The following is a 21,688-nucleotide window of genomic DNA, read 5'->3' on the forward strand; positions in this document are numbered from 1 at the left end:
GCACCTCTCGGCTGCAGAGACAACACAGAAGCGACTCAGCCCTGGCCGCCTTTTTGGTCTTGACAGTAGATGGTTTTAGAAGCGACACGTTTACCTGCTGTCGGAATCCGAGGCGATCTCCTTTCTCCCTCCAAAGCGGATCTGGCACTGCACGGAAACAGAAGCCGCTGAGATTAGCGGCTGGGATGGGACACTCGAACGTCACTAACAGCCCACACAGGTCTTCGGGGTCATGGGACACACAGGGCCAGAAACTCCAGGTACCGAGTCGGGGTGTCCCCTTGTCCCAGGTGTCAAGCCGAGACGTGAGGCAGCCTTCCAGCCGCCACCTACTGAAGCCTTTATCTCCCACTTGCACAGAAGGAAGGCGTGTGGGAAAACAGTGCTAAGAGGAAAACTGAAGTACACAGCCTTGTGCAGATTTTCTAGGAAGCTTCTGTATGTCAGCAGCTGACTGTCTGAACACAGAGCTCCCCACGGGCGACAATTAATACTTACACAAATCTGTGGTGATGGGTGCCTTTGGAAAGGGCCCCAGAGTTGTTATGACTGGCTAGAAAATTATGGCAGCATGATTCAAGCCTCAAACATGTCATCTGGTTGTGCCGAATGACAATTCACCCAGGGTGGATACAGATGAAAGCAAACCATTCTTTCTTTTCTAATTGTGGTAAAATATAGATAACGTAAAATTCACCATCTTAACCATTTTTAGTTACACTATTCAATTCACAATATCGCCCAGCCATCAGCCACTCTCTCCCCTGTGGGGAACAGGCTCGCAAGATTCCGGAACTTATTCATCCAAAGAATGAATGCATTAATGAATTTAAATGATGTATTTGTCAAAACACGTGGGACCGCATACTTAAAATTAGTGTATTTTATTGCATGCCTCAATTATATGTCAGTAAGACTGATTTTTAAAAACCATATGTACACTTTCACCCACTAAAATATTTAACAACAATAATAATAACAGCAGCTCTGGGCATCAGCTCCAATTTATTTCTGTTCAACGGCTACACTTAAGGTGGTGCCAGGGGCGCCTGGGTGAATCAGTCGGCTGAGCGCTGAACGCTTGATTTCGGCTCAGGTCATGATCTCCAGGTCCGTGAGTTCAAGCCCTGCATTGGGCTCTGCACTGACAGGGCAAAGTCTGCTTGGGATTCTTTCTCCCCCTCTCTCTTCCCCTCTGCACCCTCCCCTCAAAATAAATACACTTAAATATATAGATATTTAAATATACGAATTAAAGATACTTAAATATACGAACTGCCTCAGAGGCTGGTGGGAAGGATTCAACGGGCAGCGCTTAGCAGGGGGCCTGGCACGTGACGAGCGTGCACTAAATGATGCACGTGTGACTCACGCAGGCCAGGCCGGCACGCTGATGCCAGCCTAAGCCAAAGCTTGCTTCCAGGCCCGACCAAAAGCCAGACGCCAAAAGCGGCACCGAGGAGAGCCCTCCGGGAGGGCCCTCCGGACCCTGGGCGAGGCTTCCTCCCTCCTGTCTGCCCTGCTCTTGTGCCCAGGAGGGGCTAACTCCAACCACGACCTCAGCTCCTGGAAGCGTTGCCATCAAACTGCCTGGAGGGAGACTTCGAAACCAACACCAACGCTCCTCCCACGGGGACGTCACGAAGGACGGGGGCCTCCAAAGGTATCAGAAAGGACGCGGGCGCCCCTCCCTCGCTGTTTCGGACTGCCTCACCTGCCCTATCGTTTCCTGGGGAACACCGCCAGCCTCACTGCTCCCAGAAAGTGGGAATAAGTCCGCGCACGTGGAAGGGCAGAGATGACCCCATGTGAATTGCCTGGCACCGTTACTCGACCTCAGAGGCAAATGCGAGCTTCCCTCTTACCTGTTTCACTGCATCCAGGAGTCGCTCCAGCAGAAACTGTCTTTTCAAGTCATTGTTCTGTGATCCTAAAATGCAACAAGGCGTCATTAGTTCTGTTGCACGTAAGCCTTTTATCGAGACTTTCTGCCACATGGTGTAGGGCTGTCCCCACCTAGCATCAGCCGCCTCTGCGAGGAGAACAACAAGACCAGGTACCAATAATCTACATCATTACAATGGAGTCTGGCCATCTGCCTGTTAGGCATCACAGGAAAGCAGCTAAACTAGTATTCCCCGAAGTTGAAGAACATGTCCAGCATAGTCTAACCCAGGGTTACCCCACCTTGGCGCTTTTAACATTTGGGCCGGATCATTCTCTGTGGTGGGGCTGCCCTGTGAACGGCAGGGTGTTTAGGAGCATCCCCGGCCTCTACCCACCAGATACCGAGTGCACACACATACACACACCCTGGCTGTGGCAACAAAAATGTCTCCGTATGTTACCAAATGTCCTCCGGGGGACAAACTGCCCCCCCAGGTGAGAACCCACAGTGTAACTATAACCGAGGTTCCCTAGTATGGCAGGCACTGCCCACTGGCTGACCTCACTCTCTCCAGCATCCTTTCCCCAGGCCACCTCCTGCGGTACAAGCTGCAAAACCAAATTACTCCTTTTCTCAGCCTCTTTTGGAAGGCTGGCCTTAGAGAGCAGAGGGCCCTGGGCATTGGGGAAACCACGCCTTCCTGATCAAAGAACAGATGGTAATCGCTTCATTCCTCCTTCCATCCTTCACGCCTTCATCATAAACACCCTGGGGAGAGCCAGAGCATCACCGGGCAGCCATGAAGCAACAAGCTTGGAAGGAAGGTTAAGGGAATCACAGAGACTCCAGCCCTGATGCCATTTCACTGCTGAACCAATACCAGAAATCTCCCACCTCTCACACAGCAAACAACCCTGTTTGCTCAAACCGCTGTATGCCGGGCCGTTACTTGCGGCCAAAAGCATTCCTAACCAATGCACGTAGCGTGTGCTCAACTTCCATTTATGAGGGTCAAAGGCAGGCACACTTTAAAGCACCAAGCAGAACCCTGTCAGAGCTACATCTGCGGTCCCTTGCGAGGCCCAGGGACCCCAATCAACAGAGACACGGCTACGTACTGTGACGCACCAAACACAGAACACAGTCATTCCAAACGAGACTCAAATTCAGAGGTACAAGAGCAGACGCCCCACGCCATAAGCCTGGAAGTGCCACCAAGCTGCTTCTCTCTTGGGCAACTAAACACGGGCTTCACCAGGGAGTACCAGCTGGGCATCACCCCACAGACAGTCAGCGACTCATCCAAATCATGCCAGGGCCACTGGGCTGACCACCACTGTGACCGCGTGTGGAGCACTTCCTGCGTGCCAGCCACTACACTCAGTGCTCGGCATGATCACACCCTGTAATTTCCACAACCACCCTGCAACCAAGGGATTGGGACCCCCCCCCCCCCCCGGCACCACACCGCAGACGGGGAAGGTGAAGCTCAGGGAGAACAGCATTGTGGGCGATGCACTCAGTATTAATCTAACTTCTACCGTGTGCCAGGCAGTGTCCCAAGTGCTGTGGACACAGGAGTTAAGTGGTAGACAAGAGCCATCTTCTCATGGAGCAAAACTTGTATTAGGGAAGAAACCCAGAGCACCTAAGTAAACCTACAATGGGAGGACGTGAGAGAGTCATAGTCGGAGGAAAAGCAGATGGGGTGATGAGACAGGGAGGAAGCAAGAGGCCCCGGCGGCCAGGGTGACGGTGGAAGGCCTCTCCACCCAGCCGACAGGTGAGCTGAGCCCTGTACGGGGACCAGGAACAAGCCTGGAGAGCTACGGCAGCCCAGCATTCCAGGCAGAGCAGGCAGCCAGGGTAGATGCCAGAGGCAGGAACAAGCTTGGTTTCTAGTCTTCCAGGATCAGAAGGAAATCAGCTGTGACTTGAGCAAAAAGCCAAAAGGAGGAAGTAAAGAGGAGACAGCAGGCAGGAGCCGGTTACAAAGGGCCTCTCGGACCAAAATCACAGGCTTGGGGTAGGTTTTGTTCTCATCTGAATACCACTTGGTGGAACTGTGATCCTCAGTCAAGACCATGCCCCTCCAGAGTCTATGTCCAGGCCACCACACAAGGCTGCTGCCTCACTCCAGACCCAGAGATGAAGCCAGTCACGGACACACGGTGATACAACTGACTTCCCGAACTGTGCCACTGTTATTTTTTCTGGAGGGCTCTGAGAAAGGATGGCCTCCATGTCATTCCCACCTCACAAGGCCATGATGAAGCATCATTCAGGACGCCTGAAGATGCCACCTGCCCAAGACCCCCCAAACAGCTCTCTTGATACCTGTGTCTGTCAACAAATCCTACTCTTTGTTTAACATGTTTGGCTCCCGCGCTTCTCTGTCTAACGCCAGGACGGACAAGTCGGGCTCTCCTTCTTCCTTCTTCCAAGTACTGCATCCAACAACGCTACCTGGCCTTGGGCACTGCCAGCCGGAAACTCGACAAGGCTTTCCACCCCGAAATGCCCTTGCCATTTTCTTTTATCACAAAAGTAATTTATGTGATAGAATTAGCATATGACCCATCTATTCCACCTCTGGGTCGACACCCAAAAGAATTGAAAGCAGGGTCTCGAAGAGATACTTGTACACCCATGTTCACAGCAGCATCACTCACAGTGGCTGAAATGTGAAACAGCCCAAGTGTCGATCGACAGATAAAGGGATAAGCGAAATGTGGCCTATCTACACAATGCATTATTATTCGGCTGCAAAAAGGAAGGAAATTCTGCAATCTGCTAGATGGATGAACCTCGGGGACATTATGCTAAGTCCCCAAAAAGATAAATACTGCAGGGTGCCTGGGTGGCTCCGTCGGTTGAGCGTCCAAATTCAGCTCAGGTCATGATCCCGCAGTTCATGGGTTGCAGCCCCGCATCAGGCTCTGTGCTGGCAGCTCAGACCCAGGAGCCTGCCTCGGGTTCTGTGTCTCCCTCTCTCTGCCCCTCCCCCACTCATGCATGCGCACGTGCTCACGCTCTTTCAAAAATCAATATTAAAAAGGGGCACCTAAGTGGCTCAGTCGGGTAAGTGTCCAACTTCGGCTCAGGTCATGATCTCGCGGTCCGTGACTTCAAGCCCCGCATCGGGCTCTGTGCTGACAGCTCAGATTCTGTGTCAGATTCTGTTTCAGATTCTGTGTCTCCCTCTCTCTCTGACCCTCCCCCACTCATGCTCTGTCTCTCTGTGTCTCAAAAATAAATAAACGTGAAAAAAAAATTTTTTTGAAAAAAGTGGTTACAATGGTGAATTTTGTTATGTGTATTTTACCACAGTAAAAAACAAATCAGGAGAAAAAAATGTGCCAAGAAAATAAAAATCTCCATCATCATGCTACTGGTCATTTTTAGCACAGTGATTCTCAAGTTTTTGGATTCACACAAATCTCCTGGGGTCTTGTTCAAAGGCAGGTTCTGATTCGGCAGTTCTGGGTGGGGCCTGGAATCTGGTATTTCTCACGAGCTCCCGGTGATGCTGAGGCCGCTGGTTCCTGACCCACACCTGAACAGCAAGGACGTCACAGCCTATGCTTCCTGACAGGCATGATGATCCCATATCTCTTCTACAGTGTCTTGAGCCACTGCTTTTCCTAGATGAGATGTCAGCAGCCTCCTCTGCCCTACCTTGCAAAGCCTCTCTTTGTGGTGCGAAAAAAGGTCTGTTCACTGCGGAGGACCGATCTGAGGTTGTGCGGGCCTCAGCCCTCCATTCACCCTTCCTGGCTGTAATCCCTCTGCGGGTAAGAAGTGCACTTGTGTGACACCATCCTGACCTCAGAAGAGGCACCCGTGGCCATCCTGGCCCTAACTGCGGACTCAGAGAAAGGAGTGTCGTAGGGCAAAGGGAGCCCAGGCGGCCTTGGGGGCATGCAGCCACTGCAGGGGGTGCCCGGGAGGCCACGGCCCTGAGGAGCAGTGGAAGGAGCACCAGTGGAAAGTCACAAGGCATCATGAGTTATCTCCATAGGAGTGCTTGCTGGCCATGTGACAGGGACACTCACTTCCCTTCTCTGGGCACTGGTTTCTGCATGAGATCATGTTCTCCTAGCTCTGCAGTCTGGAACACGGGGCCCTGGTGGAGACAAGGCAGGCAGAAGAATATATGCCACCAGGGTCCTTCCTGCCTTCTTCTGGTGAAGAAGGGCGGCGGGGGGTGCCATTAAGGGATGGACATTTAACCCTTGACACAGATAAAGTGGCTCCCTTCACCGGAGCCCTGAGGCTCAGTGGGGAGCACCCAAGGCTGGTCTCATGGGAAGTACTCAAGGAGAGATTCGGTTTCAAGTCCACTAGCTCCTGGCTCGGCCGTCTGCTGAATCTTGCTGGCTTCCAAGCCTTGTAACAAACCTGCAGTCACAGCCCCACTGCCGACTCAGCAAGGATTTCTCTGTGATTCTCTGTGAAGCAAGCTCCAGCCTTCCTGCTCTCTGCCTTTTCCAAGGGCAGCCCTCAGTCCACGCCCTTGACCACAAGGGCCAGAACAGGCTTCTTTTGAATTTCTTGGTAGATCACTATCAAAATGAAAATAGAAAATGGAAAGGTACCCCAGGGAACACCCCCAGGGGGCCACAAAACTGTCGGAGACATGCAGTGATCCCCTGAGGCTCTAACACAGATATGACATGTGTATGTGCATCTTTGTTGTTTTTAGTGTTTAGAGTCCTGAGGATCCCAAATCAATTTCTACCACAAACCTCCAGCCTTCAGTTACTTCCTAGGGACAAAGAGCAGGGGTTAAGAAGGCCCAGGGGCGCCTCAGTAACTCCCTCGGTTAAGACTTCAGCTCAGGTCATGATGTCGCGGTTCGTGGGTTCGAGCCCCGCATCAGGCTCTGTGCTGACAGCTCAGAGCCTGGAGCCTGCTTCCGATTCTGTATCTCCCTCTCTCTCTACCCCTCCCCTGCTTGCACTCAGTCTCGCTCTCCAAAATAAATAAACATTAAAAAAAAAAAAAAAAAAGGAAGAAAAGAAAAAGAATGGGATAGCTCAGATTCCTTACCACTGGCTATGTGACCATAGGTAAGTTACTTATCCTCTCTGCACCTCCTAGATCTATTCAATAAATAAGCATCCACATTGCACCTAAAACAGTGCCTAGTCTACACCAATCACTTTTTACATGTTAGCTATTATTATTGCTGTTGACAGCCCTATACCCCCCAGGGGTGTCAGACATCTGGCTCTAAGAAATGCTTTCAACTGGCTGCTTTCTCTCTGAAGCAAGGGGAAGCTACGCAATCCAGGCCTCTGTGCTCACTGCCCTGAGGGGGATAAAAGTGATAAAGTCCCCACGGACTCTAGGGAGGGGAAAACAATCAAGATATACCAGGAACTCTATGTACATTCCTTCTCTAATCCTTGCAAGGACCCTGGAGGTCAAGGTTAAATAAAGGTGCCACTCTCAGAGGAGGTAGGTCATTTGATCAAGGCCACATACACACTTAAACAGTAGTATTTCCCTGGCTCTCCATGCAGCGGCAGACGTAAAGTCACGCCAGGTATTTCTCTGGTTGAAGGCTAATCCTTGCAATGCACTGAACAGGTACTTGGAAGGCAAGAAAAGGACAATGTTCTTTGGGTGCCCGCTGCATGCCAGGAATTCTGCCCAGGGTCACGTGGCAAAATCAGTGGTGCAACAGAGGCTAAGCCCCTGGTCTGCCTGACTCCTGACTCCTGGACTAGTGCTCCCCGTACCATGCTGCACTGCCATTCTGCCAGGGCCCAGGGAGGCTTACTGAAAAAGTAGGAACTTGAGCTGTGCTTTAAAAGATGGAAAGAACTAGAATAGGTAAATCCACACAGACAGAACACAAGTGCTTAATGAGTCCGGGGTCTCCTTTGGGGTGATGAAAATCTTTTGGAACTAGACAGAGATGCTGGTTACACGACATCATTAATGTAGTAAATGCCAGTGAATTGTTCACTTTGAAATGGTTGGTTTAAGAATTGTTAAGGGGGGGGGGGGCAGGAGGGCAAAAGACTCCAGATAGCAGCACCCAGCCCCCGCCTCACTTCCCTTCCATATTTCTGGTTCCACTGAGGGGGTCTGACGCTAAGAGGTCCTTCACTTCTGCATCATCAGCCTAATAACGGGGAACAGGCACAGTCCAATAAAGCAAGTTCTGAGAGGTTTGGTTATGAGGGGCCCTACGAACGGTGGGTGGAGATACGTGGCTCTCAACCAGGGTGATTTTGCCTTCACCACGGGACATTGGGCAATGTCTGCAGATATTGTCGGCACAAGTCGGAGGGGGCACGGGGCAGGTGGAGGCCAGGGATGCTGTTAAACCTCCGACAGCACACAGGACGGCCCCCACGTCAGAGTTATCTGGCCTGTCAGCAATGCTGCAATTAGGAAATTCTTCCTGAAAGTACATGTGATTATCCCACTTCAGAGATGAAGAAACTGAGGCTCTGAGAGGCTAAATAACTGAAACCTCCACTTGTGCTCTGACTCCTGTCTCCTCTCATCTGCTCAAGGACATATCCAGCAACTGCCCCACCAAGTCAGTTTTTTCTTCTCATCTGTGCAATTCTTTTGTTGTAAAGTTTATTTATTTATTTTGAAAGAGACAGTAGGGGAGGAGCAGAGAGAGAGAGGGAAAGAGAATCCCAAGCAGGCTCCACACCTTCAGCGCACAACCTGACGTGGGGCTTGAACCCACAAAACTGTGAGATCCTCACCTGAGCGGAAACCAAGAGCCGGATGCTTAACCGACTGAGCCCCCCGGGTGCCCCTCATCTGTGCAATTCTTACAGCATGCGAGGATGTCAGAATATCTCCCCGCAAGTTTACCAAAAGCCACGCCTGCGCCTGCACATGCTTCCAGCTGCCAGCACAGCTCTTCCTTCACGGGAGAGCCAGCCCTGCTGTGACTGCTGCTCCGGGCTGTGGCTCTGTGCCCTTCTGTTCCCATGGCCTTCACCCTGCACCGATTACCTACACAGCGGCACAGGTGGCAGCAAATGACTGAGTGATCTTATACAACAAACACACGATACACTCAATGATATTATATGAGTTGTTCATGCAACGCACCCTGCAAAAGTGCAGCTAACAATGAGTTTCTATCAAGTCCTAAGCATGTGATGGGCTGTCTCAGATGATTTGTATTTCTGGTTTTCACTGAATAAACCTGCACCTTTAATGTGCCCCAGGACAGAGGGCAGCAAACTTTTTCCGTCAAGAGCCAGACAGTAAACATTTCAGGCTTTGTGGGTCATGGGGTCCCAACTCCTCAACTCTGCTCCGACATCTCAAAAGCAGCCAGAGATAATACATTACGGAACGAGCATAGCTGTTTACAAGAACAGGCCTTGGGCTGGATTTGCCCTACGGGCCATAGTTTGCCAACCACTGCCCTAGCAGAATTAATCAGATGGAGGTTTTAAAAATTAACACAACACTGTCTGTGTTTCTAGACGTTATGGCTACCCAGTAAGCAGTAAGACGGTTACACGTTAGGGATTTCCGGAAGACTACAGACCAGACCCACCCCTTAATCTTCCCTCACCCTATAACCAACGGCCCACATCAGAGCCTGGCAAGGGACGGGTACACCACCAACGCGTGGCCACCGCTGCAAGGCCGGCTCGCTCATGTTTGCAGGCATACAGGATGCTTGGCCCTCTCAGCCCAGTGGAGAGTTTAGTGCCGTTGTTTGTTTAGTTTCCACGATGCCCAAAAACCCACCACCACTCCAAAGCGGAAGCAAGAGAGAATGGGCACAAAGGGCGGCCTCGTATAGGCCAGAGAGGCATGTACCAGCCCCACATCAGACCTTCCCTCCCAACCCCCACGCCTCCAAGGTCAGGCGCAGGATGGAAATGAGTGCAGTGGGCAGGGAGGGCAGAAAAGAGAGACAGGAAGGGACTGAGGGGTGCCTCTGCAGAGACGGCAGCTGCTACCGGGCTCCGGAGGACAGCACCGCACAGGGGACAGCACCGCACAGCAACACCAACTGCACTTGTCCCATCTTGTGGTTTTTCAAAGGAGACAGAAACTCAGGTCTTCACGTCAATCAGTCGGCACCTAATTTTACAGCAGTGTTTCAGCCACCTCTGCCTGAACCAGACACAAGACACCCAGGGGCCAGATCTGCTACAAATCTTCTGTTCTGAGATACACATTAAACCTTTATATCCACCCATGAGATGTGTGCTCGTGACCCCTTCCTAACGGATAAAGGAACCGAGGTTTGGAGACATCGATCCCTTGTCCCAGGAAGAATGCCCCAACGCTGGACCCCAACACCCAGGCCTTCCAGCCTCCACAAGACCAGGCTAACCTCGGGCAGCCCAGCTTGCATGCAGGCAAAGGGACTCCACAAAGGGCCACTAAAGACAAACCAACCTCCCAGTGGCCGGCTCAAGTGTCACCTTCTGTGAGAAACCTCCCTGCCCCGGCACAATACACTGCCCTCTACAGGGTGTCCCCACGACCCTGCAGCCACACCACACCCCTGGTATAATCGCCACCACACAGAGGATTATGGGGAATCAGAAATCTCCTGGCACACGCCTATCCTTGACTGTGAGCCTGCTCGCTCAGGGGGGAGCCAGCGGCAATACGCCCCCACTCATGGAAGGAGCTCAACAGTGGTCGATGCAGGGCTCTGGGGTTAGGTTCTGTGGCTCCCCAAGTGGCTGCTTTAAATGGAGAAGACACAGCGAGCCAGGACACGGCAGCAGCCCCACGTGGGGGTAACGGGTGGAGTGAAGCAGCCGTTCTGTCTGCTCAGCGTTTGCGCACGAAGGGATAAAACAGCCTCCATTCTTCCCCAAAGTCCAGGCGCTAGCTCCCTGTACTGTGGGGTAAAGTGGCACAGCTGGGCCAGGACAAAAGGACAGAGTGTCGTCACCACACAATGGAAAGGGGCAGGCTCTGCTTCAAGGCAGAGAGATGGCCTCAGGCCATCCAAGTGGCCTTGTGATGTCTAAGACCAAAGACTAAGTCAACAGCATATTCATCAACAGGCAAAGAATTCACTCTAGAGCAGGGCTCAGCAAACATTTTCCGTAAAGAACAGATGGCGAATATTTTAGGCTTTGCAAGCCATAAGGTCTCTCTGTCACGGCCACTCAATTCTGCCACCGGACAGCGACAGCAGTTGTTATCGAGAGTCAATGAACGGATGTGCTTGTGTTCCAATAAAACTTTATTAATGTTAACACAGGTGCCCGGCACAGTTTGCCAGTCTCTGCTTACAAAAAAACACTATAATGGCACTGTGCAAGCACTCTGAAGGGAAAATGAATCTTCCCTCAAGGCTGGAGAAATGCAAATTATAAACCTACCAAATTAGCTGCCACATGTTGCCATTATATAACTACTCAATTCACCAAGGAACACTGAGGATGCAATTCTCCACTGCCGGTAAAGTGTGGGGAAGCAGGCACACACAGCACTCACTGCCAACAACGTATGGCGGCAGTAGGTTCTGAAGAGCAAGGGGGAAGTCCACACAAAAAGTTAACAAAACATCCAAATACCTTCCTGACACCCTGGAAACTAAGCTAAAGAGGAGGAAGAGGGGAAATGAGAAAAGGAAGAAGTGACTATTTCACCAGTTCCTCTATGCTCCAAATACTAAGGAACTACAGGTCCATCGCTTGCTTTAACTTGCATCTTCTGATGAGGGAATTAAGAGTCAGAGAAGTTCCAGAACATGCTCAGGTCCTTCCACAGGGAGTTCAATCCAGGACTGAGTCCCAACTTTATCCCACTAGGCCACAGTAACAGCCCAAGCACAGCATCAGGGGCACTCAGACTCCTCCCGGGGTATTCTGGAACGGGGGTCAGCAAACACAGCAAATCCAGCTGCTGCCTGTTCTTCTAAATAAAGTTTTATTGGAACACAGCCACATCCTTTCGTTTATTGATTGCCTCTGCTGCTTTTATACTCCAACAGGGATGAGTAGTTGGGATGGAGACCAGATGGCCCACAAAGCAGAAAATATTTATTATCTGGGTCTTTACAGAAAACGCTTGCCAATTCTATCCTTGAACATCATAAATGGAATCTACTCTCTTTTCCTACAATGGTACATCCATTTGGTGGAACGTTATGCAGCCTTTTTAAACAACGGTGACAGGAAGACACATGGATAAATGCTATAACGTAAGTGGAAACACTAATTCAGACGTAGACTCAAGGCAATTATGTAAAATGCATATGCACTGAGCAGAGACAGAAGTGCAATAACTAAAAATCTAAATATCCTAATGTTCTTGGAAGGTATGTCTATAGGGATATTTCCATGTATTCACAATCATCTTTAAAGTCATTTGGGGTTTTTTGCTTTTTTATTTTTTATGTATTTATTTTTTAAGATGAGGGAGAAAAGAGCAGATCCTAAAACATGCAGACAGGCAAGGAAAAATAAGATGCGATGGACAAGGTTCCCTCCAAGTAAAGCCTGGAGGGAGCACAGCCCAGCAGGGCGCTGCAGGGACGACGGGCAAAGCACCAGAGCCAGACCCCTGGAGGGCTCCCAGAGAGGCAAGCAGAAGTCAGGGCACAGGAAGAGTCCTCACTCCCCCTAAGGCTTCCGACTGCTACCGCCCACGCCCCAAACTGATGTTCCGCCACCCTCCCCACCTCAGTGAGAGGCAAGGCTTACCCCCCCTTCAGCTGCTCAAGAGCAAAACTCAGGAGCAACCCTTCCCCTCCCTCAGGTCTCTGCTCACAACCCACCTTCCTCACAGCCCTCTCCCGTCAGTTCCTCCTCTATCCAGACAACAAGTAGTCAGATGCCACCCTCGGGCTCTGGACTGGGCGTGCGACCCAGACCCGGCCAACAAGAGCCACAGTGATGGGTTCCAGGATGACCACATAGCCTGCCAGACTGCTGTGAGTCAGCCCCAGGACTTCTGCGGGAGCAACTGGGAAAGAGGCCCACCCTCTGCTTGGGTGTTGCTACACGGTAGGCTGTGACCCGAGAGCTGCGGGCAGGCATCTTGCCTCCACGGGGTAGACAGAGGCTGCTGGAGGAGAAGCCAACCAAGAGGAAAGTGGAGTTTCGAAACAGACAGAAAGGTCGTCCTGATGATGCTCTCAGCACCAGAATGCAACTGGGCCTGAGGACAGTCCTATCCCTAGACCTCTCCATTGCAAGATGTTTTAAACTCCAGCTTTTCCCAGATCAACTTCTGCCACAGGCAACTGAGGAGTCCTGGCTGACATGTCCGTTACTCCCACAAAACCTTTTGGTCCATTCATTCCATGTGCTTCCACAGACACCAACAGTGCAGCCCTCTGCTAAGTGACGGATGAAGCATCAAACTGTCATTCGGTAAATGTCTGCTGAATGTTGAACCCTGAATTTCCGGCCAGGCTCTGTGGCCACCCGAGCCCTCACGCCTCCCAGCAGCATTTCAAGTTACTGCAACCACTTCGAAAGCAAGAACAATTAAGAACTATCCACATTCCCATGTTACTGCTACTTCAGGGAAATCATCCTAAGGACATATCAATCAAAAGGAAAGAACACTACCTTGAACAAAAACGTTCACTGCATCATTATTTATAATAAGAACCAAAAAAAGAAAGAAAAGGGAAAATAACCTAAGTTTCCAAAAGTAGAATCAAATATTACGGTTTAAAAATTACGCTACATGTGGGGCACCTGGATGGCTTGGTCAGTTGAGCAGCCGACTTCAGCTCAGGTCATGATCTCACAGTTTGTGAGTTCAAGTCCCGCGTCCGGCCCTGCACTGACAGCTCAGAGCCTGGAGCCTGCTTCAGATTCTGTGTCTCTCTCTCTTTCTCTCTCTCTCTCTCTCTTTCTCGCTCTCTCTCTCTCTGCCTTTCCCCTGTTCATGCTCTCTCTCTCTCTCTCAAAAATAAATTTAAAAACACGTTTTTAAAAAATTGTACTACAAGCAGGTAGATGGATTGATGGATTATGAAGCCTATAAAAGTGATCAATACAAAGATCATGTAGCAATGTGGCAAAGCTTTACCCAAAAATGTTAAGGGTAAAAGCAAAATGCAAATTTCTACAGTAATGGTAAAATTACTTCAGTTCTTATCAGTGTTTCTCAACCCTTTATTCGTTACCTTCCCCCTTCAGATCTCGTTCAGACATTTTTTTAATCATCCCTTCACGAACTTTCAATACCGCAAATACAGTGTATATCTGTTTACATACTGCATACATATCTGTGTTTTCCACATAACATTAAAATTTCTTTCTCTCTCGAGAACCACTTTTCACCCCCATTGAGACAAGATGGCAGCGGGATGGAAGGCGCTTTATCCTTTATCTAGAATCATGTCTACATTTGCCAGAATTCAGAGAAGGCCATAGATTCTTAGATTTTAGTTCCCATATTTTAAGAACTCTAAGAACTTAATTTCCTATTGGTTACAACAAGGAAGCAGGAGAGGTGATGTCAATGGGTTTTAGTCCATTGCCACTTACTAGCACAGGACATGGTCAAATATTTGCTGACGGTAGAACACTTACTTCTTGCAATCTGCCATAACAGATCAACCCAATGCCTTCATTAGAGGGGAAAAAAGTTGATATCATCACTTTTTCTTTGAATGAAAACCACACACATTCTTTTTTTCCATTCACTCGCTTCAGCTGATTCTTCATCCCAAACACAAGCTACTGCTGAAAATAACCCAGTCAATGCCAAAGAGAAAACCATGAGCCTCAACATTCCAGAAAAACAAGATAAAGCTGCCAAAAATGTACATAAACATCAGGCAAGAAACAGCAGCAAATGACCCACGAAGCCCCAAACTCGGACATATGTGACCTCTCTAGGTTTAGCTTTCCCCACCCTTGAAACGGGGTTTTTAGCGTCTTAACTAACTTAAAGATCCTTGACAGACTAATTACTGATGGAAATGAGCATCAAGGTCCTTCAAACAGTCTTACAAAAAAAAAAAAAAAAAAAAAAAGCTTGAGAATCATGACTTTCTGGTCCTTCAAGTTCTACTTTCTAAATAAGAGCAGAAGAATTATCTGGCAATCATAATTCCTTAGCTCTCGCAGGCTGGTCATCAAGTAAGTATTCCTACCTACTGGATTCTTTAAAGAGAAACAAATAAATCATGACCAGCTATTAACCTCTGACAACCACCCACACGTAGCAGGCATCCTTCCTACTGGCTATGTTACCTCTACACACACATACGAATCCACAAACATTGTTTCATACACATGGTTTAATGTGCATCAAGGTATATATTTGAGTATATTTCTGCACTCTGCTTCTTTTTAGAGAACGTTAATGTTGAGATATAGCCACAGTGATATGTATAAATCCATTTTATTCCTTTTAACATCTTTGAGGTTTTCCATCATGTGACCATACCACATATATGTCTCATCTACCCTGTTAATGGTCATCAGGGTTGTTCGGCCTCACGACACCCATTTATCTTGTGTATGCATTACCTAGGCATTCCACTTCCTGGTTATTTGCACTTAATGCATTTGGCCTTGAAACCAGCTGACCTCTGACTCAAACGTTTTCAACTACAAAATACAGAAGACTCTAATTGCCAATTTACAGGAAATACAAGAGACTGAGAAACATGTCAAACCACACTAAAAGGATGCAATCAGCAAAATCCCACAAAGACATGAACTATTTCCTTCATCAAAAATTGCAAGGGGTAAAAACAGACAGATGAAACGGCAATCTATTAGTTTAAAAAAATAAAATAAAATAAAAATTTAATGTTTATTTATTTTTGAGAGAGAGAGACAGAGAGAGACAGAGCAGGAGTAGGGGAGGGGCAGAGAGAGATGCAGACACAGAATCCAAAGCAAGGTCCAGGCTGTGAACTGTCAGCACACAGCCCAACACGGGGCTTGAACTCACCAACTGTGAGATCGTGACCTGAGCTAAAGTCAGATGCTTAACCGACTGAGCCACCCAGGCACCCCTAAAAAAAAGATTTTTTGCTTCAAAGGACAATATCAAGAAAGTTAAAACACACACACAAAATGGGAGACATTTTTATAAATAATACATCTAAGGGACTTGTACCCAGAAACTATACAGAATTCTTACGGGTCAACAATAAAAACAACCCAATTTAAAAATGGACAAAGGAATCTGAGCAGACATTTCTCGAAAGAAGATACACACAAACAGCCAATAAGCTCATGAAAATATGCTCAATATCATTGATCATTAGGGAAATGCAAATCAAAACCACAAAAAGGCACCACTTCACACCCACTCAGAATGGCTATAATCAAAAGGCTGTTGGCAAAGGTGTGAAGAAACCAGAACCTTCATGCAGCGCTAGTGGGAATGGAAAATGGTGCAGCTGCTTTGGAAAACTGTCTGACCGTTCCTCAGACGAGGCAGGCAATTCTACTCTTAGATATCGACCCGAGAGAAATAAAAAGATATGCTCACACAAAAACTTGTACATGAATGTTCACAGCAGCATTATTCCTAAAGGGGCCAAAAAGTGGAAACAAGTCAAATGTCCATCAGCTGAAGACTGGCTAAACAAAACAGAGAACAATGAGATGTTATTCAAACACAAAATGGAATGAACCTGAGTTCCATGCTACACTGTGGCAAAGTTTAGAAGGATACTTTTAGTGAAAACAGCCAGACACAAAAGGCTACATATTGTATGACTCAATCTATATGAAATATTGGCAATAGGTAAATCCATAGGTAGAGTAGATTAGTGGTTGCTTGGGGCTAAGGGGAGGGAGAATGAGGAACCACAGTTAAGAGGTACAGCGTTTCTTTCTGGACTGATGAAAATGTTCTAAATCCGATTATGCTGATGCAGGCACAACTCTGTGAATATACTAAACACTAAAAAGATAGCAATTAAACTAAAAAAGAGAGAGAGAGAGATTTGAAGACTTAAAAAACACAACAATCTGCATTGTTTAAACCTTGTTTAGATCCTGAGTCTTAAAAAAAAACTCTAAAATCATAAGGCAATCATGAAAATTTGAATCTTGAATATCTGCTGTTAATGAATTACTGCTAATTTCTTACAGGTATGATAATGAAATTGAGCTATTTTTTTTTTTTAAAAGAGTCCCAATATGTTAGAGATACACATTAAAATAGTAACAGATGAAAGGATCCGGTCAGTGTCTGGGATTTGCTTCAAAATAAACTGGGGACAGAAGTAAGAAATAGATAGGTACAAAGGGGAAGTGATCATGAGATGGTAAGTGCTCATTAGACTATTCTCTCCACGTTAGAGATGTTTGAAATTTTCTATTAAAAAAAAAAAGGAAGGACAGAGGGAAGAGAAGACATACTTCCATGCAACATTATTTTATGGTGCCCAATCATCAACCCCAAGGGTGGGAAAACCTTGTTTTAACTGTATTCTCAAGAAACGTGAAGGGGGGCGGGGCACCTGGGTGGTTCAGTTGGTTAAGGGTCCTACTTTGGCTCAGGTCACCATCTCACAGTTCATGGGTTCAAGCCCCACATTGGGCTCTGTGCTGACAGCTCAGAGCCTGGATCCTCCTTCGGATTGTGTCTCGCTTTGTCTCTCCCCCGCTCGTGTTCTGTCTCTCCCTCTCTCTCTCAAAAATAAACATTAAAAAAAAATTAAAAAATAAAAAAAAAAGAAACGTGAAGGGGTAATTGGAGAATGGGGGTCAAAAGTTACAGAAGTCCGGTTATAAGATATGTAAGCATTAGAGATGTCAAGGACAACACATCGACACAGCTGTACGATATCTAGGAAAAGAGCTACGACAGGAAATCCTAAGAGCTCTAATCGCAAAGAGAAAAATGTTATTTTCTTATTGTATCCAAAGAAGATGGATGTTAGCTGAACCCATCAAGGTAATCATTTCACAATAAATGGCAATCACGCTGCTCGCCCTAAACTTACAGTGATGTATGTCAATTATTTGCCAATAAAACTAGGGGAAAGAAAAAAATTGAAAATACCTCGGACTTCCCTTCTGCCCTCAGCAACCATTTTTTCTGCCTCAATCACAATCTTTCCAAAAGAAGGCTGTCATCCATCCTGAACACTGCTTCCTTAAAAAGCCATCTGTTGGTTTCCTTTTGTAATGATTTTTTTTTAATAAATTTTAAAACGTCCTTATCTTTGGTATTAAGTTGGCTTTTGAAGGCTACCTTGATCAATTTCCCTTGGCTTGTCAATTTCACTGGCACCTGGGATCAAGGCCCGCGAATGGTCCAGAATTTGAGGCACAGTCTCCTTGGTTATATTAAAAGCAAGAGGTTTTCAAGGCGTACTTAGTCCCAGCCCTTGTCTCAGAGCTGGGTCAGAAAATCACCCCACCTGAACCTCGGCTGGGTCCTTACCTCCACAACAACCGCACTAAGTTCCCATCTACACACCACACGAAGCACAGTACCAATAACCCGGTAGAGTTATTTAGTCATCGCAACACAACTAGGTGACAGGTACTATTATCTACCCTCATTTTGCTGGGACTTCCAGAATGGTCAAATCACACAGCTTTTTATAGCAGAGTCAGGATTTGAACTCAGGCTGTCTAGCTCCATCCAGGGCCCACACTTAACACCAGGGTGTATTATCTCCTGGGTGGAAACCAGCTCATCACATCTTTGCTGCAGGATCACTGACATTCAGGGGCCAGAAACTTTAATTAGGCCAAAAATCATTTGCTCTGACAACAGAAGCTGGCCTATCTCCCAGGAAACCCCCTTCCCAGCTCCCTCACCAGGACCAACAATTTCACACATCTTGCTCTGAAAGGCAAAACAAAAGGCGCATGTCTTGTAAAAAAAAAAAAAAAAAAAAAAAAAGTGACCCATGGAGATAACTCAAACGTTAAAAACTAAGAGAGACACATCCTCACCTCTTTGCCCCCACCCCCCAAACTCCAGAAATGCCTGGGTGAAAGGCTAGGGCTACGGGCGCGGGGGGGGGGGGGGGGGGGGGGGAGGGGGGGAATGCAGGGACACTTCAGAGGCAATCCCACAGTTCAGAGGAAAACAGGCAGGGAGAGGGTAGGCGGATCCTCCTAAGAAAATGCAGATCCCAGTCAGGGCGGGCTGAGAGGCTTCCCGGAGTCACTGTGAACGTCCACCACCACCCAGGAATGACTTAGCACCAAAACACCGACAGACCGCTTCAGAGAAGGGCTGAGAACACGCGTCCAAGTCTAGGGACTAAACTTCAGAAACACGGAGGACAAGCGGTCCACACCCACCTCCCTCCCACTCCCGGCCTCCCCACCAAAACCACACCCCTCCCTGCGGGCGGGAGGGCGGTGGGCTGGGACCTGCGACGCGTTGGTCCCCAGATGGGTTCGGTGTGGAACCAGAAGGGAAGGGGGTGCAGGACAGGGCCAAGGAGACCTCAAAGGAGCTAGGAAAAGAAGTGAAAGGGGCGGGAGTATGAAACAAATAAAAATAATAATAATAATAACCAAAATGTAAGAAGCAAGGGCCAGTAGGGAAACTGAGCGAGTAACTGGGAACCACTGGGGACTGGGACAGCAAAGCACCGGGGGACAGGGCGCAAGGGAATGGGAGGCGCGGGGAAGACAAAGAGGCTGGAGCACTCACAGTCCTCTGGGGACCGACAGCCACGGGGGCTCGGGGCTCAGGGGCCAGCAAGCTAAGAGTGTCTGGAGACGACACCCTCCCTGCCTGCCTGGAGACTGGAGGGACCGCACACACGGGGCCTGGGAAGCGGGAATGATGAGGGAGCAGAGGGCCCTGGAGCTGAAGCTGGGACTGGGGGCGTCCAGGAGTTAGGAGGGACTGAGACCCGGGGGACTGAGGACGGGGAGAGTGGTGACTGGGCACGAGGGTCGGAGCGCTGGGAGAGACTGCAGGTCTGGAGACAGGTGTCCAGGAGCGGGCTAAGTGGTGGACGGGAGGCTGGGGGCTGGGAGTGCCTGGGCTCGGGTCGCCAGAGAAGTGCAGGTGACCAGGGTCCAGCCCCCGGGCGTACACAGGGGTCTGCGAGCGACGGGACAGGGGTCGGCCGGCGGGCGGGCGGGCGGGACGCGGGGGCTCGGGGGCCGGAGTGTGCAGCTGGAGCGGCGGGAGCCGGGGCGGCCCGGCCGGGTGACAGCGGCGAGGCCGCCACTCACCGCTCATGGTGCTGCTCCCGGGCCGGTGCCTGCGCCGCGCTGCCGCCGCTGCCGCCACTGCCGCCGCCGGGCTCCAGACAGGCCGGGAGACAGCGCGCCGCCCCGCCCGCCCGCCCCGCCCCGGAAGTGGGGCGCCGCCGCCGCCGACCCGCCCACCGACCCGGAAGGTAAACAGGAGAGCCGGCGGGGCGGTGGTGCGGCGGGGGCCGGGACGGGTCAGAGGCGCCCGCAGGGCCACGCGGTGGTGCGAGAGCAGCGCTTTCCTCCTGGGCCCACGTCCCCGTCGGGAGACCGTGGCCAGGCCACGAGAAATGGGCCAACACCTTTCCAGAGAGTAATAGGAGCTGAGAAGGGAAATAAAAAAGGGGAATGGGCCAAAGCGTGGGAACGGGGGAGGCGGACGGTTCTGGAGGGCGCCTCTAAGGAGACGACCTTTGAGCCCAGACCGGGATGATGGCTGGGAGACGGTCGGGGAAGATGGCGCAGGAAAAATGTTCCAGAAGGAACGGCAAACGCCAAGGCCCTGACTTGAAGGGTTGACTGGAGCCAGAGGGTGAGTGAGAAGAGAGTGTTCAAAGAGAAGAGATAGGAGAACTGGGCGGAGGGCCTTGAGGGCCGTGCTGAGGGGCCTGGACTCTTCTGTGTTCTGTGTAGCTCTTACGTAGGTAAGGGAACTAGAAGGATTGCAAGAATTGAAGCAGAAGAGTGACACGATCTGAATTAGGTGCTAAGACGATCGCTCTTCCTGGATTGAGAATGAGTTTTAGAGGAACAGGCTGGAAAGAAGGCAGCTGGTTAGGGAGCCATTTCAGTCAGTTGCCCAGCGAGAAATAATACGCCTGGGGCTACGGTGGTGACATTGGAGATGAAGTCGGATGAATGATGTGCCAACACGTGCGCATAATATAAAGCCCAGGTTACTGCCCATTTTACAGATTGGGGAGAAAGGACCCAGAAAGGCTAAAAGGGCATTTTTCCTCTTTGTCCTGTCCTCAACTGGGAGTAACAATGTATTTTACGTCACAACCCAGTACACGCATGCGTGGTTAAAGGAGACGTTTTAACAAAGTTCTGTGGGTAGTGTATTCTCTCCTGTTTTTTCTTTCTTTCTTTCTTTCTTTCTTTCTTTCTTTCTTTCTTTCTTTCTTTCTTTCTTTCTCTTTCTTTCTTTCTCTTTTCTTTCTTTCTTTTCTCTTTCTTTCCCTTCCTTCCTTCCTTCCTTCCTTCCTTCCTTCCTTCCTTCCTTCCTTCCTTCCTTACATGCTGACTGAGACCGTTGATTGATCCGCTGATATATCTTGACCCACAGTTAAGAACACTGAATTGAGGGACCAGACCCCACAGGGAAATGGAGCCGGAATTCCAGCCCAGTTCTGTGTGATACACAGCCGGCTGGTCTTCCTACTACACTGCCTCTCAACACAAAACCTCTGGCCCCTGGGAATTGATCTTTTGGGTTCAACAGAGGTCAAGGGCTCTTTGGAGAAGGTTGCCGGGCAGCATTATTTATGATAGTGGGGGGCACCTGGGTGGCTCAGTCCGGCAAGCATCCGACTCTTGGTTTCAGATCAGGTCATGATCTCACAGTTGCGTAAGTTCAAGCCGGATATCGGGATCTGCACTGACATTGCAGAGCCTGCTTGGGATTCATTTTCTCTCTCAATCTCTCTCTCTCTCTCTC

The 21,688-nt window shown here is 49.3% G+C and overlaps 1 protein-coding gene across 4 annotated transcripts in view; it reads right to left on the reverse strand.

The window, feature by feature from the left end:
• Positions 1 to 20,138, reverse strand: part of SNX29 (sorting nexin 29) — a 497,953-nt gene extending 477,815 nt beyond the window's left edge. For 2 of the 4 annotated variants that reach the window (XM_086691204.1, XM_086691203.1), the window contains exons 1-3: positions 20,008 to 20,138; positions 1,866 to 1,930; positions 95 to 147 (exon numbers count right to left, since the gene is read on the reverse strand). In XM_086691204.1, the coding sequence (XP_086547330.1) occupies positions 95 to 147; positions 1,866 to 1,930; positions 20,008 to 20,014 (125 nt within the window). In that variant the 5' untranslated portion in view covers positions 20,015 to 20,138. Of the gene's footprint in view, positions 1 to 94; positions 148 to 1,865; positions 1,931 to 20,007 lie in introns of those variants that run through there. The other 2 variants (XM_086691206.1, XM_086691205.1) reach the window with 2 other exon arrangements.
• Positions 20,139 to 21,688: the final 1,550 nt, after the last annotated feature.

Source organism: Puma concolor, chromosome E3 (assembly GCF_028749965.1).
Source record: "Puma concolor isolate L17-30 chromosome E3, mPumCon1.1.hap2, whole genome shotgun sequence".
Classification (NCBI taxonomy): domain Eukaryota; kingdom Metazoa; phylum Chordata; class Mammalia; order Carnivora; family Felidae; genus Puma; species Puma concolor.